The 25,912-nt window shown below is 54.6% G+C and overlaps 1 protein-coding gene across 1 annotated transcript in view; it reads right to left on the bottom strand.

Moving 5' to 3' along the window:
- Positions 1-25,349, bottom strand: part of LTF (lactotransferrin) — a 29,110-nt gene extending 3,761 nt beyond the window's left edge. The window contains exons 1-14 of the mRNA XM_066245331.1: positions 25,133-25,349; positions 22,320-22,483; positions 18,286-18,394; positions 17,892-18,074; positions 17,444-17,591; positions 16,178-16,233; positions 14,077-14,255; positions 13,450-13,624; positions 11,152-11,306; positions 9,933-10,023; positions 8,102-8,149; positions 7,078-7,233; positions 4,969-5,110; positions 1,452-1,519 (exon numbers count right to left, since the gene is read on the bottom strand). Coding sequence (XP_066101428.1) covers positions 1,452-1,519; positions 4,969-5,110; positions 7,078-7,233; positions 8,102-8,149; positions 9,933-10,023; positions 11,152-11,306; positions 13,450-13,624; positions 14,077-14,255; positions 16,178-16,233; positions 17,444-17,591; positions 17,892-18,074; positions 18,286-18,394; positions 22,320-22,483; positions 25,133-25,175 — 1,717 coding nt within the window. The 5' untranslated portion in view covers positions 25,176-25,349. The remainder of the gene's footprint in view (positions 1-1,451; positions 1,520-4,968; positions 5,111-7,077; positions 7,234-8,101; positions 8,150-9,932; positions 10,024-11,151; positions 11,307-13,449; positions 13,625-14,076; positions 14,256-16,177; positions 16,234-17,443; positions 17,592-17,891; positions 18,075-18,285; positions 18,395-22,319; positions 22,484-25,132) is intronic.
- Positions 25,350-25,912: the final 563 nt, after the last annotated feature.

Below are 25,912 nucleotides of genomic sequence, written 5' to 3'. Positions count from 1 at the left end.
TTTCATATTCAAATGTTCTTTGTGTAACCAGAGAAAAGAAGAAACTTCGATGGGTTTCTCAAAGATATTCGCTCAGTACCAATAAAATACAGTTGTGAAATCCTACGGCCATTCAAAATCAAATTTGACATCTGGTCTCTGGAAAGCTCTTAGATGAATGGTTCGTCAATTTCTAAATGGAATTCTATGCACGTCGGCGTGCGTGCAAATGCAGGTTCAGTGCTCAGGCCCCCCCTTCTCTCCTGCCCCCTCCCCGCCCTCCCTCCGTTCTCCTGGCTTTGTCCATCTGATGTTGAGGTCATTCCAAATTTACATGTCTGACCTCAGCCCCTCTCCCTGGACGGGAGGAGGCAGGAGCGGCTGTGACTGTTGATATCTCTGAAGGAGGGAGGCGGGGGGAGGGGGCAGTTCTCAGGGCACGAGATGGCAAGGCGCCTGCTGAGGAGGAGGGCTGGGGGGCTGAGGGGCGCAGTTGGGAGTCTTCAATTTAGTCGTTATGGTTTTCACCTAGAGATCAGAAGCAAGAGTGACTATTCGACATCGACTGATCGTTTAGCTCCGCCATTTGCATCTGCCTCTGATTTTTGTACCCCTTTACTCCCAACAAGTTTCCAGACAGGGACTCACATGGGACTAGAAGAAGGCCCTTAGTTCCTTTTCTAAAGGGAAATTTTATTTGCATATGTTTGATTTTTTTTTTTGTAGTATCATCTACATTCAGTCTCCCATAGGCTGGCCTGGGCAGATGGTCTGCTTCTGTGGTTGTCTAGACAAAATGAGGGAACATTTGCTACTGAGTATTGCAGAAGTGTGTGTGTGTGTGTGTGTGTGTGTATTTTAGAGAGAGAGAGAGAGAGAAAGAGAGAGGTTGGCTTCAAAAGCAATGTGACACCTATAGACATTACCATGTATGCATACCAAAGTAAAAAAATTAACAGAAATTGGCCCTGACCAGTTGGCTCAGTGGTAGAGTGTTGGTCCAGCATATAGAAGTCCCTGGTTCAATTCCCAGTCAGGGCACACAGGAGAAGCAACCATCTGCTTCTCTCCCCCTTCCCTTCTCCCTTCTCTCTCTCTCTCTTTCTCTTCCCTCCTGCACCCACAGCTCAATTGGTTTGAGCGCATCAGTCCCAGGTGCTGAGGATGGCTCCATGGAGCTTCCACCTCAGGCACTAAAAATAGCTTGGTTGCAAGCACGGCCCCAGATGGGCAGAGCATTGGCGCAATATGGGGTTGCCAGGTGGAGCCCGGTTGGGGCACATGTGGGGCTCTGTCTCTCTTCTCTCCTTCTCTCACTTGCAAAAGAAGGAGAAAAAAATAACAAAAATTAACTTAATCAAATGTCTGGAAGACGATGTATCTTCCCAGCTGCTCTTATAAATACTAGGAAGTGTTATGATGCCAGAAACAGAAACTCTGCCCTGAAGGGTCAGGGGAGCATCGTCACTCACCGTCAGTGTTCTCCAGGACAATGGAATCTTTCACAAACGCAACGTCTCCAGCATTCTCAGCCATGCACCTAAAAGGTTCCAGAAAATAAACGTTGCCTGGGAAGAGAAACTAAGAGCATTTTCAAAAATATTTGCAATATACATTCCAAAATCTGAAGCGTTGAAGTAAACATGAAAAATTGATAAAGACAAATATTTCCAGGCATTTGGGATTTAAAATAGAAGACTGAACACATATGTGTAGCTTCTTTCCTTCTAAAATCCCAATACAATGATGCCTATGAGATTTTTTTTTTAAGCTATAAACCCGTGAGAGAGAGGGACGCACAGAGAGAAAGAGAGAAGAGAAAAAATGAGAACATCTGGAAGTGAGAGAGAAAATGGTGAGCAGTGATGGACCCAGCAGGGCAATCAAAAGCTGTAACACAGCTGGAAGTGGGGGGACCCGGAGGCAAGCCCGTGAGCACTGTGAACTCCAAACAGGCTCAACAGCCAGAAACACCAGTGAAAGTGACTGAGACCAGGAAGACTGGATGCGATCAGGGTGCCCTCCAAGCCCATGCAGGGAGATTGACCCTGGACAACCTTATGGGCGAGAGAAACAATCACAGCTGAGGGCAAAGGCTCAACACAGAAATCAAGAAAAGGAGTGAAAAACCTTTATCTTGGAAGGTTAAATCATAGTCCCTTACCTCTCTCTCTCTCAGGCTCCCAAGAAGTAGAGAGGAGAATCTGATCAACCCAGAGAAAATGCGCAGAAGTTCCAATAGTTAGATGCCCCACAGTGAAAAGACACAAACCGATCGCCCCAGCCTGAGACCCATACTCTCCACGACACGTCACCTGATGCAGAGCGAACAGTCAACTCTGGTGCTTCTCTCTTCCATGTGGACCAGCAGCCAGAGAGCGTGGGTAGTTGGGGAAATATCACAAGGCATAGAAACCAGAGCAATGACATTCAGAGGGTGCAGAGACAATAGAGGAAAGAGAAGAAAACTTTCATTTAAGCTACAGTGAATATCATTAAAGAGCTAAAAGAAGGTGCTGCATTCACGAAACAAGCAGATCTGAAAAGGAACAGCCAGACTACAGAAAAGAGTTTTTAGAAAGTAAAAAATAATAATCACCAAGATTCTTTAAAATAACATAAGGTCTATAATATTTAACTGAGCAAATATCCGAGACACTGAAAAGTAAAGAGAAGCAAATAATAAAAAATAAATAAAGAGTTAGAAAATTATGTGATAATTCAGGAGAGGCTATAATTTAAGAATTCAAGTTTAAAGAGAAATCGGGGGGGGGGGGACACAGTATGGAAATTATCAAAGAAATAATGAAGTAAAATTTCCCAGAACTGAACAACTTGAGTTTCCAGACAAAAGGGACCACCAGGTGTCCACGCCAATAAATGAAAAAGAAAACTCACATAAAGAAATATCACTGTGAAGCTTCAGAACACTGGAGATTTTTTAAAAATAGCTTTATAAGCCTGACCAGGCGGTGGCGCAGTGGATGGAGCATCGGACTGGGATGCAGAGGACCCAGGTTCGAGACCCTGAGGTTGCCAGCTTGAGCACAGGCTCATCTGGTTTGAGAAGAAGCTCACCAGCTTGAACCCAAGGTTGCTGGCTCGACCAAGGGGTTACTTGGTCTCCTGAAGGCCCGCAGTCAAGGCACATATGAGAAAGCAATCAATGAACAACTAAGGTGTCGCAACGAAAAACTGATGATGATCGATGCTTCTCATATCTCTCCGTTCCTGTCTGTCTGTCTGTCCCTGTCTATCCCTCTCTCTGACTTTCTCTCTTTCCCTGTAAAAAATAAATAAATAAAATAATAATAAAATAGCTTTATAATATTATTTTTGGTTTCTTTAACTTAAAAAGTTTTCGAGAAACTAGTGTTCAAGGCATTTTTTAATTGATTTTTAGAGAGGGAGAGGGAGAGAAAGAAACACTAACTTGTTGCTCCACTCATTCATGTACTCATTGGTTGTTTCTTGTATGTGCCCTGACCTGGGGTTGAACCTGCAACCTTAGCATATCACGGTGACATTTTAACCAACTGAGCTACCCAGTCAGGGCTCAAAGCATTTTGCATTTGACAAAACCCAAGACTAATTTTTCCTGAAGAGTTTTTTTTTCATTCACTGTTAAATCTCTGTAAATTTAGAGAGAAATATCTGATTTATTTACCTTTCACAAAATATTCTTTGTGTCAATCTGTTAGTCTAAGACACCTTATAAAACTTCTAGAGCTTATTATCTCAGAATTAAGAAGCCAATAATGGCCCTGGCCCGTTGGCTCAGTGGTAGAGCATTTGCCCAGGGTATGGATGTCCTGTGTTCAATTCCCAGTCAGGGCACACAGGAGAAGTGCCCATCTGCTTCTCTACCCCTCCCTTCTTGCCCCCCCCTTCCTCTCTCGCTTCTCTCTCTCTCTCTCTCTCTCCCCTCTCTCTCTCTCTCTCCCTCTCTCTCTTCCACTTTTGCAATCATGGCTCCATTGGAGCAATTTGGCCCCAGGCACCCAGGATGGCTCCATGGCCTCCGCCTCAGGCACAAAGAAGAGCTTCATTGCTGAGGAATGAAGCAACCCCCGCTAGATGGGCAAAGCATCAACCCCTAGTAGGCATGTCGGGTGGATCCCAGTCAGAGTGTATATGGGCATCTGTTTCTGCCTCCCCTCCTCTCAATGAATAAAAAAGTAGCCAAAAATAAATTGTTGAAAGCTCAAATATGAAGCTTTCGAGAAATGTAAGTCACAATACCAAGAATCAAAAATAGGGACAAATTCTAAAAATCAGAAGACAGTGATGCTTTATATTTGCTCTATCATCTGTCTCAGTTCCATGATGCCATCTGGTGGTGAAACGTATCCTTGGAGAATGGAGAAAAAGGGAGGGGGAGAGAGGACTCTGCCTGTCAAACCCCTAGTATATAGTAAGTATCACTGAAAATCAGTTCTAATGAATGAGATTGCAACGCGCAGTTGTGAGTAATCACTGCAAATAACTGAGTGGTTATAATGCTGGAAACCTATTTTGTGGTTATTTCTCACTTCACCAGTGGAGAGTAAAACCACAATGCTGCCTTTTCTCTTTGCTATTTCTAAGGCCAACATCAAAAAGTGAAATGTAAAACGCGATGACCTAGAGTGGGGGAGAGGGCGGTAGTTATGAAAAAGGTTCTTCCCCATAAAAATGCATTGTAGAGAGGACTGAAGACCCCATGCCCTATCCATTTGGTTTTGAGGACGAAGACAGTGAGGCGCACAAAGGTGACTTTGGCTCCAGGCGACAAGGAGCCCAGCAGAGCTGAGGTCAGACAGCCACTGCGAGCCTCCACTTTCTGGGGTGGTGAGTGTGGTGAGTGGAGCCCTCGACGGGGCCGTCCATTGGCAGACCCCCAAGGGAACCCCCGGCTCTGCTGTGGCCAGCCACATTCCCCTTAGGAACGCAGTGCCCGGATGGTGGAGGGTGAGCCACCAGGCCCTATGCTATGACTGCAGCACTCACCTGAACGCCCCAGTATAGCCGAAGTATCTCTCATTATTGTTGGGGACACACTTGTCTTGGCCCGAGTCATCACCAATACACAGAGCGCAGAGACTGGAGCTCGGGTCTGAGCCGGGAGCACAGCTTGCGCTGAAGTATTCGTCTGTAGGGAAGGACCATAGGGAGTCAGTTCTTCTCACCTGAGTTATCATAAGCGGCCTTCACCCAGCACGGGACACAGCCTGGTTTGGTTTCATTCTCTTGCCCAGGATAGAGAGAACACAGTCACTGTCACAAGTAGTGAGGTGTTAGAACCAATCCCGGGCCCACCAGAAATCAGGAAAGGCTTCAGACTGTGGGCGTTGGCAGGAAGGCTGGCTGGGGCTGAGGGAGGGAGTCTGCCTGCTCAGAGGGTCTTACGGTCACAGCCTCGAGCTAAGGGACCACACTGATGCACTAGGCCACCTGCAGCACAACCTGACAGCTGTCCACTCCAGGACCTGATTTCCCCTTTCCCTCAGTGAGAGGACTCCGGCTTTGTACCTGGGCACCGGGTCCCCAGCCTCGCTGATGCCCTGTGGCGAGCGCAGCCATGTGGCGAGGTACTGGCCAGGGAAAGCTGAGTGGGAGTGTTGGGTGCCAGCATCTTGGAAACATCCTTAAAAGGCAGGTGGCACATGCCCTTTGCCCCTTCTCTTCCTTCATTCTGCACATGGAATGCAGACACGGGCGCTGACCCTCATGACACGAGCCTCTGAGGCGACTGTGAGCGTGGAAGCCGCCTAGGTCAGGGCAGCCAGATGTCTGAAGCCTGGGTGGCTGACACCAGGTAGTCCTCATGCCAGCTCTGCATGACCCACCTCTGCGCTTCACTCACAGGCGACAGAAACCAACGTCTGTCTTGTTCAAACCTCCACTACTTGGGGTTGTCTGTCCTTGTAGTTGAACCAAATCTGAACTACCCCGTCGTGTGACGTAGCCCACAGTAAGGAATGAACACGGGTCCGTGTGTGTTCAGGAGGGAAGAAGCGGAGGCCTTGATGAGCCAGGAGCCCCGTAATCAGACAGATTCGTGCAGCACCTGCCCTGGGTGAGCCGCGCCACAGGCCACCTCGGGGTGGACGGGGACTGGGGGGCGTCCCACTGTGGGCCTGGCAGCCTCCCCACGGCTCCGAGTCAGCCCACGGGGTTGGAGGGAGAGACAGCGGGGTGCACTGCGGTGATGAGCAGAGCCCGTGAGGGGCAGCCCGAGGAGACGCCTGCACAGCCGGTGAGCCAGGGTGAGGACACGCCACACACCTCCACGCCACCAGGCCCACGGCAGGCAGGGCGTGGCTTATGCATGGGGGTGAGCCAGGGTGAGGACACGACACACACCTCCACGCCACCAGGCCCACGGCAGGCAGGGCGTGGCTTATGCACAGGGGTGAGCCAGGGTGAGGACACGCCACACACCTCCACGCCACCAGGCCCACGGCAGGCAGGGCGTGGCTTATGCATGGGGGTGAGCCAGGGTGAGGACACGACACACACCTCCGCGCCACCAGGCCCACGGCAGGCAGGGCGTGGCTTATGCATGGGGGTGAGCCAGGGTGAGGACACGCCACACACCTCCGCGCCACCAGGCCCACGGCAGGCAGGGCGTGGCTTATGCACGCGGTGAGCATGGGATGTAGCGGGGAGAGAAGGCCCCAGAGCAGGTGAAGCCAGAAGCCTTGAGGGCTTATTCTGCTTCCTGTGCAGGGCGGAGTGAGAAGTCAGTTCTGCTGAGTAACAGAAGTCACCTTTCATGAGACAGGCAGGTGCCTCTTCCCAAATTAGGAAGCCCGCACCTGTGTGGAATTTCTATTTGGAGCTCCAGGAGGCAATAAATACCATGTGTACTTCTCAGAGCCCGCGTCCATTCTTAGAGTGAAGAAACAGACTGACAGTCCTGTGTTTTTCCGCCGAGCGGGCTGGACAGGACATGGGCAACAGTGCAGAGAATCGCTTCATGCACCAAGACTGAGGGGCAGCCAGGGGGAGAACTTGCTTACACCAACAAAGGCCGTGGGTGCCCCCCCCAACCCCGTGGAACCTTATCTGTCCACCCCCCCAAGATGGCCACCCTCCTCCCTCAGGGCTCCTTACCAAATTTGCAGGAACCTGTCCGGTTGAGGAGCAGGCCCATGGGGATGTTCCAGCCGGCAGTCCTGTCCACACCAGTGTGGCAGGACTTCCTGCCTAGCACAGAATTCCAGGTGAAACCCGTATTTGATGTCTTGACCACTGCCACAGCACGATACCCTTGGGTGACAGAAGAGCCAGTCTTAGTCTCCAGCGGGCCTGGCGTAAGGACTCTAGTGCAGCTTGTCTGCACCTCAGCCCAAAGGTCAAGAAGCACCATCGGCAACGACTTCCCCAACACCGTGCTCTTAGATAGACCAGAAAAGCTGCCGTCCTATGTGAAGGTGAGATTAACTTGGGCTATGAAATGAGACAGGAAGAAAAGCTGGCCTTTTAAGCGATTGCTGGGGACTGTCCTTGACCAGCCACACACTGTTTCTGAGTTATAAGCCGTAGCAATTCATCTTTAGATGTGAGCTACTAAAGCAACAAACGCTGAACATCTCACGTGACCCCAATAGTGTGTCGATCACCAACTGCAATACGCACCGGGTCAGAGCAATGGCGGCCACCGGGCTAAGGGCTGTCTGGATGCAAGGGTGTCTCCAAGACCTGCCCCGGGCTGGGTCCTGCGCTGTGAGAGGCTCACTGTGGTGGCTCAGACAGACTCGGGGGGGTAGGGGGGGCTGGCGTGCAGAGCACGGGGTTTGCACAAGCAACAGAAGTTGCACATCATCGCTGTCTCCGCCTGTGGGGGAGACCCGGGACACTTTGGGAGACTCTGAGCTGCTGTTTCCATAGGAGACGGGGATGTAACACCTCTCCTTCCACGTGGCCAGGACGCACTGAGGAACTCTGAAAGCTCTCTCGCTGCCAAGCGTGAAGATCCATCTAAACATCAGTTATAATGACCTATGAATGATCCGCAGCTTCAGAAGAACTTTGGCTGCACCGCTCTCTGTGAGTTGCTGTTTTTAAGTTCCTGTCACCTCATCCTCCAGCAACAAGGGCTTACCCTTGACCCTGAACCCGACCGATTCCAACTCACCTTCCACCGGTCTGTCCACACAATCTGAGTTACTGTTTTCTTTGGATTCTGAAACAGTAAAAACAATCAAAACATCATGAAACACTCAGATTCACTGAGAAGTCACAAACTTTTAAATCTCTACAATGCAGAATCAAACTCGAAGAGACTGTCCCAGCAGCTCCAGACAACAGCGACACATCCGTGTGTTCACCAAAAAGCACAGACACAGATGTTCATAGCAGCACTGTCCACAACAGCAGCCGCCACCTGGAAATTACCCAGGTGCCCAGCACAATAGAACGGGTAAATACCAGCGGTCCAGCCACGCAACCGAAACCATACAACAAGACCGTGTTCTACAACCACGCCCTGTATGGAGGAATAGCGAGCATATAACACTGAGCAAGACGCATGAAACAGCACGTGGTGGGCAGCTGCTTTTACATAAAAGCTCAAAAACAGGCAGTGGTGCCCTTGGAAGTCAGGAGTCATTATTACCCTTGCTGGAGGAAGGGGGCCGGCAAAGGGAGGACACAAAGGAACGTGTGACACGTATTGTGTCATCATCTGGGCACTGGTGCCTGGGGATGCTCCAGTTTGTGAAATGTCACTGAGTCGTACACTTATGTGCACTTTTCTGTATGTATATTATACGTTACAGAATCTTTTATAAAATTCAGAGGAACGATTGTGTTCAGAGCCGCTGTCGCTCTCCGACGCCAGCGCCTCCTCTAGCTGCCCGAGGTCCGGCCAGAGGAGAAGGGGGAGAAGTAAAGAGGTCTCTGTACCATGGCACTGGTACAAAGCGAATCCCCACAAACTGGCAGGAAGGAACTGGCTACCAAAGCGGCTCCCAAGAGTGCGCCCTCTGCTGGAGGGGTGAAGAAACCCCATCCTTATAGGCCTGGTACAGCGGCACTTTGTGAAATGAGAAGTCATCAGGAGTCCCCTGACCTTCCGATTCGCAAACTTCCCTTCCAACACCTGGTACAAAAAAAAAATCGCTCAGGAGTCCGAAATAGATGTGTGCTTCCAGAGTGTAGCTCTTTGTGCCTCACAGGTGGCCAGGGAGGCCTGTCTGGTTGGCCTCTTTGAAGACACCACCCTGTGTGCTGTCCATGCCAAACATATAACAATTATGCCAGAAGCATCGGACTAACATGCTGCATGTGGAGAATGTGTTTATGAATCCACCATGGCCTGACCGGGGTAGCACAGTAGATAGAGCATCCACTCGGGACACTGAGGTCCCGGATTTGAGACTCCAAGCTCGCTGGCTTGAACGCAGGGTCACCAGCTTGAGCACGGGATCACTGACATGATTCCAACATCGCGGGCTTGAGCCCAAGGTTGCAGGATTGAGCAAGGGGTCACTGGCTCGGCTGGAGCCCCAGGCCAAGACTCATATGAGAAGCAATCAATGAACAATTAAGGTGCTGCAACTATGAGTTGATGCTTCTAGTCTCTCTCTTCCTACTCTCTCTCTCTCTCTCTCTTCCTGCTTCTCTCATATCAAAACAAAAAGAATCCACTATTTCATTCTTTTAAAAAAAATTTTCTTCTTCCTGTTATTGGTAGTTGTGAACATTAGATATTTGTTTTCCATGGGCTCAGAAGGTACCTAGGTGTAATATTGCAAGTGGCGAACAGAGGGCAGAAATCAGATACTGGCAGAGGAAACCACTGTGTGCTTTGTCTGGTCTCAGCACGCAGCCCCTTCCGATTCTCCTGTTTGAATGTATCCATCCTTCTCAGGGTCCCCACCCTGACCCACCAAGTGGGTGACTCCTCCATACCCCCACCCCATGGCCCAGGGGTATAGACCACAGAGGACGCTCCCCTCACTTACTCTGGCTCTCTGCCAGGACAGGCACCAAACCACATTCACCCGCAATGTAGACTAATCCTCCGTCCAAACTCAGGGCGTCGGCTTCTCCTTTCTGCAAAGACAAAGCAACTCTCCTGCACCCCCGCGAGGATGTTTCGTGTCCCGCTTGTCCCCACAGCTCTCTGCGAGCACAGCTGTATGCCAGCTGCCCCAGGGACGTAGCAGAAAGAGGCAGGGAGGTGTTGAACTGAACACCCAAAGGAAGCAACACGTGCGCGATTCATCTGCCGCCAGCGCCACGTGCCTTTCCCGCTGTCCCGTCCGTTGCAAAGGCCAGGCCCGGGCCACGCTCACCCTCTGTCCTCCGAGCAAAACCCTCCCTACACTCCGAGCACTCTCAGGACCACCCTCCTGCACAGGCCTCACTCACTCGGGAGACAGATGGGGCCAGCTGACTACACTCGAAGGGCTCCACAGCAGTCGGTCAACAAACGAGCAAAAAAATTCTAATTAAACTGGCTCACCATCAGGATGAGCGAGCCCAGGCTCCAGCATGGAAACACGCCTTCACCCAGACCCCAAGCTCTTTCTCTGGCCCAGAAATAATTCCTTTACAACAGTATTAAAAGTAACTGGAGCTGTGTAGGAAGGTTTCCATGCAAGGGTGTGCATCACAGGCTTATTGATAATAACAAAATCAGGGCACAAAGAAGAACAGGGTCATGACCAAGCCACAGCCCCATAAAAAGATACCTTGATATTATTGTTTTACAAGTGTTTTTAAAAGACTATGTATTCACCTGGAGAAATGGCCATGATATACTATTAAGTAAAAAGGCCTCAACTCACCTAACTGGCCAGCCCATGCCTGGATGCACCCAGACATCCTGGGGCCGGGAATTACCCAAACTTTAGCTGTGGTTTCTCTCGTGTGAGGTCACAACTGGTTTTTATTATTTATTTTACAACATTCCTTTCTATATTTCCAAATGACCTGCAAAAATCGTGAGTTGTTCTTATAACCAGAGGGGTTGCAAGCCCACGATGAACAATTCTTTAACAGAAAGCTGTGGCCTGTTTGCACACTGTGCGCTGGCCTCCAGAGATCCCGCCCGGGACCCACCCTGCCTGATGTCACCAAAGGGCCTATTAGCACCCAATCACTTCTAAGCAGGTGCCCACGACCTGGGGTCTTCTATGGAGGCTGCTGCCCCACCCGCACGCGGCACAGGCTCCCTACCATGACCAGGGTGATGCACTCCTCGGGGGTGGCGGCGGCGGCACAGGCCACTGTCTCCGGGCTCTGGCTGCTCCATTGCTGGCACTTGCGCTGCTCGTCTGGGCCCACCGCGCACCACACGACCCGCGAGCGCCGCTCCTCCACCTCCACTGCGGCTGCGCAGGGGGACACAGCAGTCAGCAGGGGCACTGAGCCTGGTCAAGGACACCCGGGGGCTTCGCGGCTCCGCGGCCAGCGCACTCCCTCCCGTGGATACCGACCGGACCTACTTCTAGATGGAAGAGTTCCGTCTGGCACCTGCGCCTCATCCCCTCCAGTGCCAGCGCTTAACCCCGTGCCAGACGGGGGTGCCGCCTGCTGTTTCTCAGTCACGTTCTTCTCCTGGCTTCTAATCCACCCTTCAGTCCTTAGTGTAATGACTTGTCTAATATCTCAGCCCCGCGGGATAAAAGCTCCAGAGCACAGAGACAGTGACGGCCCGCAGGAGATGGCCCGGAGAACCCTGAACGCAGCTCTGACCTTCCCTAAGGCCAGCAGTCACCACCAGGAACAGCAGTGCAACCTCTGGGTTCGCCCAGACCCCAGCGCAAGCCCAGAGGAAGACCCGCGGCTGAGCGGACACACTGAGGTATCCGCAGCCAAGACCCGAGCCCAGGCATGGGGCAGTGTGCCACCAGGCCTCTGGCTTCACCCCGGGAGGGGCCTGGCTCTCTGGGCTCGTGGTCATATTTCTCACTTCATAGGAGGCAAATTGATTTTTCCGTCAGGGCTGGGAGCCCGGTGTACACAGGGACATGTGGCAGCATTAATCACTTAGCTGATACATTCCTTTGGAATCGCTCCCACGTGTTAGAATGCCCTCCCTTGGTTGACAGAGAACACTTGCACCTGCATCAAACCTACCCCAGCAAAGACTTCCAGTGGCTGGGACGTGAGGAAGTGGCCACTACAGGGCAGGGCCCGCTGCCTGCGCTGGAGGGGGTGTGCGGCGCCCTCCCCAGTGAGCCCACCACAGCTCCCCATCCTCACCGGGCACCCAGCCACGGCTCCCCACCCTCACTGGCCACCCAGCCACGGCCCCCCACCCACACTGGCCACCCAGCCACGGCCCCCCACCCGCACTGGCCACCCAGCCACGGCCCCCCACCCTCACCGGCCACCCAGCCACGGCTCCCCCCAACAGACCCAGCCACGGCCCCCCACCCTCACTGGCCACCCAGCCACGGCTCCCCCCAACAGACCCAGCCACGGCCCCCCACCCTCACCGGCCACCCAGCCACGGCTCCCCCCAGCAGACCCAGCCACAGCGCCCCACCCTCACCGGCCACCCAGCCACGGCTCCCCCCAGCAGACCCAGCCACGGCACCCCACCCTCACCGGCCACCCAGCCACGGCTCCCCCCAGCAGACCCAGCCACGGCACCCCACCCTCACCGGCCACCCAGCCACGGCTCCCCCCAGCAGACCCAGCCACGGCCCCCCACCGTCACCGGCCACCCAGCCACAGCTCCCCACCCGCACCGGTCACCCAGCCACGGCCCCCCACCCTCACCGGCCACCCAGCCACGGCCCCCCACCCTCACTGGCCACCCAGCCACGGCTCCCCACCCTCACTGGCCACCCAGCCACGGCCCCCCACCCACACTGGCCACCCAGCCACGGCCCCCCACCCGCACTGGCCACCCAGCCACGGCCCCCCACCCTCACCGGCCACCCAGCCACGGCTCCCCCCAACAGACCCAGCCACGGCCCCCCCACCCTCACTGGCCACCCAGCCACGGCTCCCCCCAACAGACCCAGCCACGGCACCCCACCCTCACCGGCCACCCCGCCACGGCTCCCCCCAGCAGACCCAGCCACATCGCCCCCACCCTCACCGGCCACCCAGCCACGGCTCCCCCCAGCAGACCCAGCCACAGCGCCCCACCCTCACCGGCCACCCAGCCACGGCTCCCCCCAGCAGACCCAGCCACGGCACCCCACCCTCACCAGCCACCCAGCCACGGCTCCCCCCAGCAGACCCAGCCACGGCACCCCACCCTCACCGGCCACCCAGCCACGGCTCCCCCCAGAAGACCCAGACACGGCACCCCACCCTCACCGGCCACCCAGCCACGGCTCCCCCCGGCAGACCCAGCCACAGCACCCCGCCCGCAGTGACCACCCAGCCACAGCGCCCCACCCTCACTGGCCACCCAGCCACAGTGCCCCATCCTCACGGGCCACCCAGCCCCAGCGCCCCACCCTCACCGGCCACCCAGCCCCAGCGCCCCACCCTCACCAGCCAGCCCTCACTCACTTCTCTCCAGGTTCTTGACAGCAGTGATGTAGTTGGCACCGAGGTACATCCCAGCGTCTACCTGCGAGGGGACCCTCAAAAACCCAAGGGTATTATCTTTGAACAGCAGGTCCTTCTGCCCGGGAGGGGAGCTGAAGAGCTGGAATGAGGATGACTTGCCTCTTCCGAAGCGCTCCTAATTGAGGAAAGATAGAATTGACGGTGTCGGTGGAAAATAAGGAAGAAACAAACACACAACGTTGAAAAGGAGTATCAGGAACTGAGGGCTGGTTTTGAGAGTGGGAACGTTGGCTGACTTCCTCCTGCAAGGGACTCAAGCCATTTCTGTGACACAGCTCAGTCATGGCTTCATCTTTAGAGTACTGCTGGGGTCCAAGCACCCTAGAGCCCCGAAAATACTGCACTGTCCACCCTGCTCCTCTCCAGCCCGTGAGACACCATCAGTCAGTATACCTGAGGGCCTTCCTAGCTCCTGCTGTCTAGAGCACAGCCTGGGCATCAGTCCGCTGAGCCCGGACACGCCTGTGTGATGGAACCACAGGGAGGCTTCGGGAGAGGCAGGAAGTTAAGGGAGGAAGGAACCTCCAGCCCTGAATGCAAGCAGCTGGGAGGACTGTGGGCAGATACCTGCGCCTTGCTGAGAAGCTTCCAGATCAAGTCCTCCTTGCCGTCTACACTTCGGGCCATAACAGCATGAGAAGGGACCCGGGCCAGGTGGCAATCCTTGAACTCATCCACTGGCCTCCGAGTATTGTCTGGGCAGAGCAGCTCAAACTGGTCCCTCTCAGCCTTGTCTGGCAGGTCCTCTGGGGAAGAGAAGAGAAGAGAGGGTCGCGGGAACCAGATGAGCCCACTCCAGCCAGTAAGCATGCACTGGAGGTCCCCTCCCCCCGGAATCTGAGCCAGAGGAGACATCTTACACAGCTGGCAAACCTAGAGAGTCAGAAAGAAAGACAGTGGATTGCTCCAGACACTCGGAAAGGTAGACAGTGCCCAGAAAGCCTTGGGGCCCAGCCCAGGGATGTTCTAACTAGATCGTACACCTGCCCTGGTGCTGGTGAGCCAAGGAAGCTGAGCCAGACCCCATCTGTTTCCATGGAAACCCCGCTTAGAAAAAGGTCACATGGTGAAGACAAACCCAGAGACCAGCCAGGGGGTACTGCCTTACCCCATCCCTAAAAAGAATAAAAATGGATGGAATGTGGTGGGCCCGGCCCTGGAGGCCCTGGCTGAGCGCGGTGGGCCCGGCCCTGGAGGCCCTGGCTGAGCGTGGTGGGCCCGGCCCTGGAGGCCCTGGAGGCCCTGGCTGAGCGTGGTGGGCCTGTGGGCCTGGCCCTGGAGGCCCTGGCTGAGCGCAGTGGGCCCGGCCCTGGAGGCCCCGGCTGAGCGTGGTGAGCCTGTGGGCCTGGCCCTGGAGACCCTGGCTGAGCGTGGTGGGCCTGTGGGCCCGGCCCTGGAGGCCCCGGCTGAGCGCAGTGGGCCCGGCCCTGGAGGCCCCGGCTGAGCGTGGTGGGCCCGGCCCTGGAGGCCCCGGCTGAGCGTGGTGGGCCTGTGGGCCTGGCCCTGGAGACCCTGGCTGAGCGTGGTGGGCCTGTGGGCCCGGCCCTGGAGGCCCTGGCTGAGCGCAGTGGGCCCGGCCCTTGAGGCCCCGGCTGAGCGTGGTGGGCCCGGCCCTGGAGGCCCTGGCTGAGCGTGGTGGGCCTGGCCCTGGAGGCCCTGGCTGAGCGCGGTGGGCCCGGCCCTGGAGGTCCTTGCTGAGCGTGGTGGGCCTGTGGGCCTGGCCCTGGAGGCCCTGGCTGAGCGTGGTGGGCCTGTGGGCCTGGCCCTGGCTGAGCGTGGTGGGCCTGTGAGCCCGGCCCTGGAGGCCCTGGCTGAGCGTGGTGGGCCTGTGGGCCCGGCCCTGGAGGCCCCGGCTGAGCGTGGTGGGCCTGTGGGCCTGGCCCTGGAGGCCCTGGCTGAGCGCAGTGGGCCTGTGGGCCTGGCCCTGGAGGCCCCGGCTGAGCGCGGTGGGCCTGGCCCTGGAGGCCCCGGCTGAGCGCAGTGGGCCCGGCCCTGGAGGTCTTGCAGGGAATGGCGTGTGTCTGTCCCCAGCGGTCCTGGGTAGAATGTGTTCAGCCTGTGCATACCCAGCTACTGTGCTTCAGTATGTCGTCCCTCTTGCTGTCCTTCTCCAGCTAGACAGTAAGAGGACACACATAAAGGCGTGAGTCATGGAGCTGTGTGGGTTAGAGGGACGGACAGGATGACCTGGCCCATCACTAGGGCGACAGATAAGTAGAATCTGGTGCACCTGTTCCACAGAGCATCCTCGGCCATTAAAAACAATGAGCTAGACCTTTGTGCAACAGCAGAGAAATCTCCCACACAAAATGCTGGGTAGAAAACCGTGGCCGCAGCAAGGTTTCTGATGCTCAGGTACGCGGTCTCCAGTGCTCAGCAAACGTTCTGTGAGCTTAGAACCAGCACTGGACGTTTACAAGACCACATACATCTCGGAGGACAGGAACCTTGGCACGGCGTCTGTGAGGGGGAAGAGAAAGGCAGCGGGCACAGGAGCTTTAAAGAAAACTATTTAAACCATGAAATTACATAAAACAAGAGGTGTGCCCTGTAGGGAACCTTGATAATAGTGTGCCAGGAACCGAGGAATCTAATTAGCTTAATCTTCAGAATTAGGAGAAAATAGAATGAAAGGAGGCAATGCCGTGGCTCTTCTCTGGGCTCTTACCAAACACTGTCGCCTCCTTGACAAAGGCCACGTCTCCGGCCCCGTCCCTCAGACACCTGTGAAACGAGAAGGTACGGAGGGTCAGCACAGCGCGGCCTCTCCCCAGCGCGTCCCCATGGAGCAGGGCTTGTCTCCTGTGGGCGTCCGCTCCTCGGAGGGCAGGGCTCGGAGGCTTTGGGACACCCCGCTGGGAAGGCAGCAGGGGCCACCTCTAGGCAGATTCTGAGGAGGATGTTGGCCAGAGGCCACCACCTTTTGCTTTAAGAGCTGAAAGGGCAAAATCTGATGTAAAAAAAGAGGTTGGAAGACTTGCCCTGGCCAGTTGGCTCAGCGGTAGAGCGTCGACCCGACGTGTGAAAGTCCTGAGTTCAATTCCCAGCCAGGGCACACAGGAGAAGCGCCCTCTGCTTCTCCACCCTTCCCCCTCTCCTTTCTCTCTATCTCTCTCTTCCCCTCCTGCAGCCAAGGCTCCATTGGAGCAAAGTTGGCCCGGGCGCTGGGGATGGCTACATGGCCTCCACCTCAGGTGCTACAATGGCTCTAGCTGCAATGGAGCGACGCCTCAGATGGACAGAGCATCGCCCCCTGGTGGGCGTGCCAGGTGGATCCCAGTCGGGCGCATATGAGAGTCTGTCTGACTGCCTCCCAGCTTCTAACTTCGGGAAAAATACAAAAAAAAAAAAAGAGTTTGGAAGACTCTACAGCAGTCTCGGTATCCTCGCCCATGTGGCGCTTTCCTTCAGGACTGAGTGGACAAATGCCCTGGGCTGGCAGAGAAGCGGGGAGGCCTCCCTCGGCAAAAATGCCTGAGTCCAGGAGGCAGATGGGGTAGGGGAGCAGAATCAGCCTCAGCATTGGACAGAGGGGACACAGGGGGCCAACCAGGCAGGGCTCGCTGTCTCCCAGCTGTGGTGGGGGGGAGATCGGAGGCCCTGGTAGCCCAGACCAACGTCAGCCTGGACACCCCACTCATCTGCAGTAAGGGAGGGGACAGAGGTCAGCAGGTGGAACCAGGGCAACACAAGGGCATAGCCAGATCCAGGGTTCTCTGGGGAGACACAGGATACACTGCAAAGGGACTGCTGATCAGGCTGGGGTAGAGGTGACGGGAGCACGCGCTGGGCAAAGCCACCACACTCCTTATACCAGTCTCTCTGTCCGCATGGCAGCTACTGGCTGAGCTCTATTTGGGACCAGAGAAAAAGCCCCCTGGCCGGAGGACCTTTGGCGCTTGGCCACCAGGGAGAGGAGGACAGTGTCACTCACTTGAGGGCACCGGAGTAGCCAAAGTAGGGTTCCGCGGAGGAGCAGGCGCATTTATCTTCTCCTGTCCCCGCACACAGGCGACACAGGTTGGGGTACTGTGTCCCATCCGCACAGGGAACACAGCTCGCAGAGAAGTAGTTGGCCACAGCTATGAGACGCAGAGAAACGGACCAGAGTGTGAGGCAGCCCCGGCCACGGCCGCACGCCTCCCGTGGGCAGCCCCTCTCTCCACCCCTGCCAGACGTGTCGCCTTGGTGGGGAGGTTCGGAGCTCAGAGACCAGCTCCCGAGGGCCCGTGGCACAGCGAACCACGCAGGTTAACCTCGTCCCCACCTGGACGTCACCTGCACATTGCCCTGTGTGATCCCGCGGCAGCTGTGTGTGAACAGGAGTGGAAAGCCCTGTCCGAGACACCCACACACACACTCCCCCCCCCCCGCCCGCTCACCTTCCTGAAGGGGCTCGGGTGGCCCCGCCCAGTTCAGGTACGGACGAAGTGTGCCTATCGGCATGTTCCACCCAGCGGACCTGTTCAAGCCCGTGTGGCAGGACCTCACGCCTCGTGTCTCGTTCAGCTGGAAGTTGCTGTCCTTCCTCACTACGGCCACGGCATAATACTGGGTCTGGGGCTCTGCAAAGGGGCAGACGGAATCAGATGCTCTTGGCCTGGACTCCTCCCCCCCAAGTGGGTCAGCCTCTGGCCCAAAGCACCAAGGACTCCGTCCTCTTCAAGTGCCATGACGTCCGAGACCCCCACCTCTGCGACTCATCCACTCTGACTCCACGGAGCCCAGGGCCCAGGCCACGGCCACCCCAGCTCTGGGTCCCCAGGGAGAACTCACGTGCGTTGGACCCATAGATCTCTGCCGCTACGGGTCTCAGTCTGTACGGGTCTAGGCCGGCCTCATACACTTGACCGCCATCCAGGGTCACGGCGTCTGCCCTCTTTGACTGCAAGCAAAGTGGCCAGATCAGCTTCAGGAGGAACCCCGCCCTAACCCAGGCAAGCGGATTTCAGGACGGCAGATGGGTCTGCGGCTGGGAGGATCTTCAAAAGGGCCCGTTTCTGATTGTGTCCGCTCATGTCCTGTGACAAATGGCACAAGCCAAGGGTCCCTCTTTTGGGACCACGGCCACCAGCCCGACTGCTTTAACTCTTGAGGTTGGGTCTCTAACTCTTTCTCATGTGACTTCTTTTTACAAGCTGTGAGTGCGTGAAACACGGAGTTTACTCTTCTATTATGGTTTATGAGCTATTGAATTATTTCTCATACGGAACAACTTGAAGCCTTCTTTTACCCCACCCTGTAGAACTCTGCTGAGCACACACCCTTCACGCAATCTGAATTTAAAGTTGTCTGCTTTCTTCACTGCTCTTGCTCTGTATTGATCTCTTTTAAGCTCTTTTTTATTGGATAGAAGTTTTCATTATTCAGATATCTCTAAGTAACAAGCCCACGGTCGTCCTCTTCTGCCTATCATGTATTCTCACGTGCTCACGTACTTCTTGTATTTGCGATCTAGTACAGATAGTACCTTGCGGACGGTTTCGTCATCTAAACCTTACACCTGTTCGTGTCCTTACTGCAGTAGCGCCTTTTATGGATTTTACTGATGTCATAATATCTTCTTATTATGTGGCTGTCCTATAAGCTATTAAAGAATTCCCCCAAATGTTCAGCACTTGGGTTATTTCTGACACTTTTGCTGTTAAAACTATGCTTTCGTGGGTAGCTGTGTCTTTGTAGCTTTTTTCCCTTCTGATGGCCTGTCGCCACGGGATGGGCATCAGAGGAGGCGATCACCTAGACAGGGAGCATGTTCATGGCCCTGGCTGCTGCTGATGCTCGGCTTTCCAGAAGGTTCTGACGCTCATTTAGAAAGCTAGTGAACGTGGTGGTCATTTCACTATAGGCTCACCAGCAGGACCGGCTTCCACGTTACAGTGTAAGTACTTTAGAAAGTGTTAAGTGCTAACAAATTTCTTAGGTTTGGTTTTCTCTGACTATCCAGGAAAAATATTTTTATTAATTTTGGATTCTGCTTATGACTACGCCATTGACATCATTTTTCTTGCGTGATCCTACATTTCTTACCCATTTGAATTAGTTCTAAATAGAAGGTGAATTGTAATCTCTTGTTAGAACTGGTGCATAGTTACTCTAGTGCTTTCTAAATTTTTGTTTAAATGTTTCTAGTGGTTATGAATTAATTTTTTGTATTTTTAGATCTGCCAGTTTACTTCATTTAGTTCATTGCTTAAAGGCTGAGAGATTTCTTTATGCTATAGTTCTGCTAATTAATCTCTTCTCTAGTTTTTCAATAATACATGCTTGCCTTTTTTTTGTTTGTTTTGTTTTGTTTTTTTACAGAGACAGAGAGAGAGTCAGAGAGAGGGATAGACAGGGACAGACAGACAGGAACGGAGAGATGAGAAGCATCAATCATTAGTTTTTCATTGTGCATTGCAACACCTTAGTTGTTCATTGATTGCTTTCTCATATGTGCCTTGACCGCGGGCCTTCAGCAGACCGAGTAACCCCTTGCTTGAGCCAGTGACCTTGGGTCCAAGCTGGTGAGATTTGCTCAAACCAGATGAGCCCGTGCTCTAGCTGGCGACCTTGGGGTCTCGAACCTGGGTCCTCAGCATCCCAGTTCGACGCTCTATCCACTACGCCACCACCTTGTCAGGCCATGCTTGCCTTTTAACCATTTAATCAACCCCAATTTTATTTTGATGCATGGTATGTGAAACTGATTTCAAATGGGACTGTGGTTAAAAAGGCAGATTTTGTGACCTCATTCACAGATATTTGGGTTGAATAGGTCAGACAAGGACTCAGGAATCAGCATTTTTTAAGTGAGAGGAGGGGAGATAGTGATACAGACTCCCACATGTGCCCGGACCGGGATCCACCTGGCAACCCTTGTCTGGGGCTGATGCTCGAGTACGGAGCTATTTTTAATGCCTGAGGCTGATGCTGGCACCAATGAGCTCAGTACCCAGGGTAGATGATCGAGCCAATCGAGTTACTGGCTGAGGGAAGAAGAAGAGAAGGGGGAGAGGAGGAGAGAAGCAGGTGGTCACTTCTCCTGTGTGCCCTGACCGAGAATCAAACCTGGGACGTCCATACGCCAGGCTGACAATCTATCCACTGAGCCAACCAACTATTACTGCCTGGAATCACTGTTTTAAACCAGCAAGAACTGCTGGTGCTGTTTGTCCACAGGCCATAGTTCTAAAATAATATCCTAAAACATTGCTCAAACTAGACTTTTCTCCCTAAGTACTGTTCCAATAACCTAGATCTTACTGAAAATGTGCACACAGATTACCCGCTCTGTGCTAGAGTCAAGCACACACAACTGTGACACAGAGAACATAGTTGTTGGGTGAATCAGTAAAAATTATTTCAGTCGCTTTTATATCCCAACAAACAAAGAGAATCTGAAATCATCCAAAAGTCATGATTCTCTTTTCTCTCTCTGAAAGTTTCTCAAACAGACGTCTTTCTCACGCCCGCCGCCCTGGCACGTCCCCACAATGCGATGTGGTGCCTCTGACCGGCTGAGCTAACTTCTCTCCGGGCTTAGAGGTCATGATCTTCTGGAGACTTTACCTTTCAGAGCAACCTTGACATTTGCCAGTGTTACATATCCACCCAACCTGACTGTGTCTGGGTCATTTTTGCACGGTTGTTATCAACAATGTATGTTGAGATCCCAGTTTCCCCACACATGGTCTCTCCACTTTGGAATGTTAATTTCTGCATTCCACATAGCATGGTGTCCTGTGAGAGAGGACTGCCCTGCCTGGCCAGTGCTCAGGAGGGAAAGCAGAGGGAGGAGGGGAAAGCACGCTTTTTGTTTGTTTTATTCTACACCCTTCCTTTCCCTCCCCTCCCCTCCCTTCCCTCCCTTCCCCTCACTTCCCTCCCCTTCCCTCCCTTCCCTTTCCTTCCCTCCCCTTTCCTTCCCTTCCCTTCCCTCACTTCCCTTTCTTTCCTCCCCTTCCTTCCCCTCCCCTCCCCTCCCTCCCCTCCCCTCCCTCCCCACTCCTCCCTTCCTTCCCCTCCCCTCTCTTCCCTCCCCTCCCTTCCTTCCCCTCCCTTCCTTTCCCTTCCCTCCTTTCCCTTTCCTCCCCTCCCTCCCCTCCCCTCCCTTCCTTTCCCTTCCCTCCTTTCCCTTTCCTCCATTCCCCTCCCCTCCCTTCCCTCCCCTCCCCTCACTTCCCTCCCCTCCCTCCCCTCCCCTCCCTTCCTTTCCCTTCCCTCCTTTCCCTTTCCTCTTCCTTCCCTCCCCTTCCCTCCCTTCCCTTCCCTTCCTTTCCTTTCCTTCCCCTCCCCTCCCTTCCCTTCCCTTCCCTACTTTCCCTTCCCTTCTTTTCCTTCCTATCCTTTCCCTTCCCTTCCCTCACTTCCCTTTCTTTCCTCCCCTCCCCCCTTCCCTCCCCTCCCCTTCCCTTCCCTCACTTCCCTTTCTTTCCTCCCTTCCTTCCCCTCCCCTCCCCTCCCCTCCCTTCCTTTGCCTTCCCTTCTTTTCCCTCCCTCCCCTCCCCTCCCTTTCCCTTCCCTTCCCCTTCCCCTTCCCCTTCCTTTCCCTCCCTTCCCCTCCCTCCCCTTCCCTTCCCCTCCCTCCCCTCCCCTCCCCCTCCCTCCCCTCCCCTTTCATTACCCTTTCCCTCCCCTCCCTCCCCTTCCCTTCTCCTCCCTCCCCTTCCCTCCCCTTCCCTCCCCTCCCCTTTCATTACCCTTCCCCTCCCCTCCCCTCTCCTCCCTTTCCCTTCCCTTCCCTCCCCTCCCCTTCCCTCCCCTTCCCTTCCCTTCCCTTCCCTTTCACTCAGTTTGGTCTTACTCAACCTATGGCGCTGACTTACCGCGATGGCCCGGATACACTCAGTGTAGGAGTTTCTCCTTACGCAGGAGATAGGAGGGCCACGCACTTTTCGCAGGTTTCTTTGGAATTTGGAGCATTTCCTTGACTCTGCCTCTGAAATGGTGCACCACCGAACACTATTCCTAGGGGCAGCCAGACATAGTCCTGGGAGAAACGCCAAGAAGTAAGTGTTCGACCACTGGCCACGGAGGAGACTGCCTCATCCTCGGACGCAGTCTTCCAGACTCCGTCTCTGTCTGCTCCTCGCCGCCCTCCCCACTGTGTGGCCAAGGCAGGCCTCTCTCCGAAGGCGGAGGTGTCTCCCTGGCCTGATAAATGCTCTGACCTGGCCAGAGGGCTGTGATTCTCAATAAATTAGAGGAGCCGTTCGGAACCTCTGGCTTCTTTTCCTTCCTGTGACTGACACTAGAAAAATGATGACTCCTTGCGTCCGTTTATGGAGTTCTTTCACCTGTCTTGTCCCACTTGAACTTGGAAGGTAGGCAAGAAAGAAAGGGATTCTTGCTCCTCGTGTGGACACTGGCTCTTGAGGAGGCTGAGTGATTGACTGCACAGCAGCAGGGAAGTCCAGCCTAGAACCCGGGTCCCTCCAGATTGCTGTGTCTACAAGCCTCCTCCCAGGGGATGCCTCAGGAACGGATGAGAACACACCTGGCTCCTTGTCAGCAGCTGCAGGAGCTGGTGTACCAAGCGGGTCAGTGTGCCTGCGTAACCACCGTTCACTGTATCAGAAAGACTGATTCTCCTGCCAAGCCTGCCTTTGTTGCTAGAATCTGTGCCGTTAGGGAGAAGGCTGGACCCCATTTGCTCACAACTCTTACAGACCACTTGGATGCCTGGTAAAGGGTATTTAAGAAAAACCTATGGCGAACATGATATTAAAATGGTGAAAGACTGAATGTTCTCCCCCAAGATTACGAACAATGCGAGGACGTTCACTCTTACTTCTTCTATTCAACACAGTACTGGAGGGCCTAACCACAACAATAAGGCAAAACCAAAAACAAAAAAATGACATTCAGACAGAAAAAGAAGAAGTAAAATGGTCTTGAGTTGCAGACAACATGATCCTCTCAGTAGAAAATCCTAGGGAGTCCACAAAATGCTGTTAGAACTAATAAGTTCAACAAGCTAATGGGATACAAGATCAATATATAAAAGCTAAGTATATTTTTGCAAACAAGCATTGCATGGTCTGAAAACAAAATGAAAACATAATTCTAGGCCCTGGCTGGTTGGCTCAGCGGTAGAGCATCGACCTGGCGTGCGGGGGACCCGGGTTCGGTTCCCAGCCAGGGCACATAGGAGAGGCGCCCATTTGCTTCTCCACCCCCACCCCCTCCTTTCTCTCTGTCTCTCTCTTCCCCTCCCGCAGCCAAGGCTCCATTGGAGCAAAAATGATGGCCCGGGCGCTGGGGATGGCTCCTTGGCCTCTGCCCCAGGCGCTAGAGTGGCTCTGGTCGCAAAAGAGCGACGCCCCGGAGGGGCAGAGCATCGCCCCCTGGTGGGCAGAGCATCGCCCCTGGTGGGCGTGCGGGGTGGATCCCGGTTGGGCGCATGCGGGGGAGTCTGTCTGACTGTCTCTCCCCGTTTCCAGCTTCAGAAAAATACTATATATATATATATATATATATATATATATATATATATAATTCCATACATAATAATAGAAAAATATTTAACGGAAAAAAAATGCAAGACTTGCACACTGAAAACTGTAAACGCTTGTTAAAGGAAATTAAAGATCTAAATAAATGGGGAGGCATTTATGCTCAAGCTTTATAAGACTTAATATTGTTAAGATGGTAATTCTCCCTAAATTAATATAAAGAATCAACACACTCCCTATCAAGTGAAAATGAGTGCCACTCTGAGTCAGACCCCTGGACCTCGATCCATGACCACCTCCGGGAAAGCAAGGCTTCCGGCCTCTTGGCCTCTCCCAGGTGGCCCCAGCCCTGTGCTGTGGGCCCAGCAGGCCACACATCAGCGAGCAGAGGGAAACTGGTCCGGAGCTGTCGGTCCAGGCCATGCTCAATCCCGCCTTAGGGAGGAGAGGGATGCCAGCACCCACAGAAAGGAATGTGGAGAAGGGGACCAGGAGACAGGGACAGGGGCGGCACCATGCTTCCTAGGCTTGGGGACATAAGCTCACTGCTGCTCTCTAACCACCTCTCCCAGCAGATGTCCCAGGACAGGAGGAGACGGCACCTGGCTGCAGCAGAACTGCCCACCACTGCCCATTTGGCTGCTGGCTCCTGGGACCCGCCCTGCTCTGAGCAAGCCCCGCCCTCATTCCCTTACATTACTAATGGCCATCGCTGCGGAGCGCCCTCAGAGACCCCAGAAATTACTTCAGATGTTTGGGTACAGAATTCACAATTGTTTAGCCAGGTAGGGCGGCTGGGTCCACCTCCACCTTGGGCAGCAGCCAGCCCAGAGCTCCCAAGAGGACACACGGCCTCCCTCACCTGAGGTCAGCCGCAGCCTGGGACAGATGGAGACAGAACAGAGGCCGTCCAGAGTCTGACCCCAGAATTCACAATTGTTAGTCTGGGAAGGTCCGCGCAGCTCTGGGCTTCCCCAACTAGCTTAGAAGCGCTGGCTCCCGCTCCTCCCCCAACCGGTGGGCGGGGCCGGCCAGCAACGGCCGCGGCTGGGTGTCCGCAGAGCTCAGGGACAGTGTCGACCACCGACCACCGTGGGGCCCAGTGACAGGGGGCCCCTGCCCCGTTGGGCGCAAGGACCATGTCGCCCAGTTGGTGAGGCGCATCCCGGGGTACGTGCACTCACCAATGGCCAAGAGGGACAGCAGAGCAGGGAAGATAAGCTTCATGTCTGGGGTCCTGCGGTGACTTCAGCAAACGAAGCCTCTGCCACCTGCGCCTGCTCTGCACCCCTTTATCTAGGGCTTGATGGCCTCACGGGGCTTGCCCCACCCTGTGGCCCAATAGGCGCTCCTGGCAGCACCCCTGAACACACACACACACACACACACACACACACACACCCCAGTTCCTGCAGGCCCAAAGAACCCTGGGGTGGGGGTGGGGCAGTGGGGGGGAGGGGGGAGGAGAGGTGCCTGGGTAGGGCTTGGCACCTGGAAGAGAGGAAACCCAGCCCACAGCCACAGGGCAGGTCTGTGAGAGGATCTTTCCCTTCCTGGTATGCAAGCCCCGTGGAGCTGCAGTCCCTAGCTTTGCCCTGCCTCGGGCTCAGTGCGTCCTGGAAGGTGAGACACAGAGCAGAGGTCCTACGTTGAATATTTGTAGATTATCTTGACTGTGACACTGGCCTTTCCTTTCGGAGATGCCGTCTAAAGTGCCTAGGAGCCAGGTAGGGCAGCTGGGTCCGCCTCCACCTCGGACAGCAGCCAGCCCAGAGCTCCCAAGAGGACACACGGCCTCCCTCACCTGAGGTCAGCCGCAGCCTGGGACAGTTGGAGACAGAACAGAGGCTGCCCAGAGTCTGACCCCAGAAAACAGAGCCACGGGTGTCAGAGGGAAGGATCACCCCCAGGACCCAGTGGCTGTCTCTCTGTCCCCTTTTTAACAAAGAGAGAGATGTTCCATC

Source organism: Saccopteryx bilineata, chromosome 10 (assembly GCF_036850765.1).
Source record: "Saccopteryx bilineata isolate mSacBil1 chromosome 10, mSacBil1_pri_phased_curated, whole genome shotgun sequence".
In the NCBI taxonomy this organism is placed as follows: Eukaryota; Metazoa; Chordata; class Mammalia; order Chiroptera; family Emballonuridae; genus Saccopteryx; species Saccopteryx bilineata.
The sequence above is the reverse complement of the archived record's forward strand: the minus strand, read 5'-3'. Positions and strand labels throughout refer to the sequence as shown.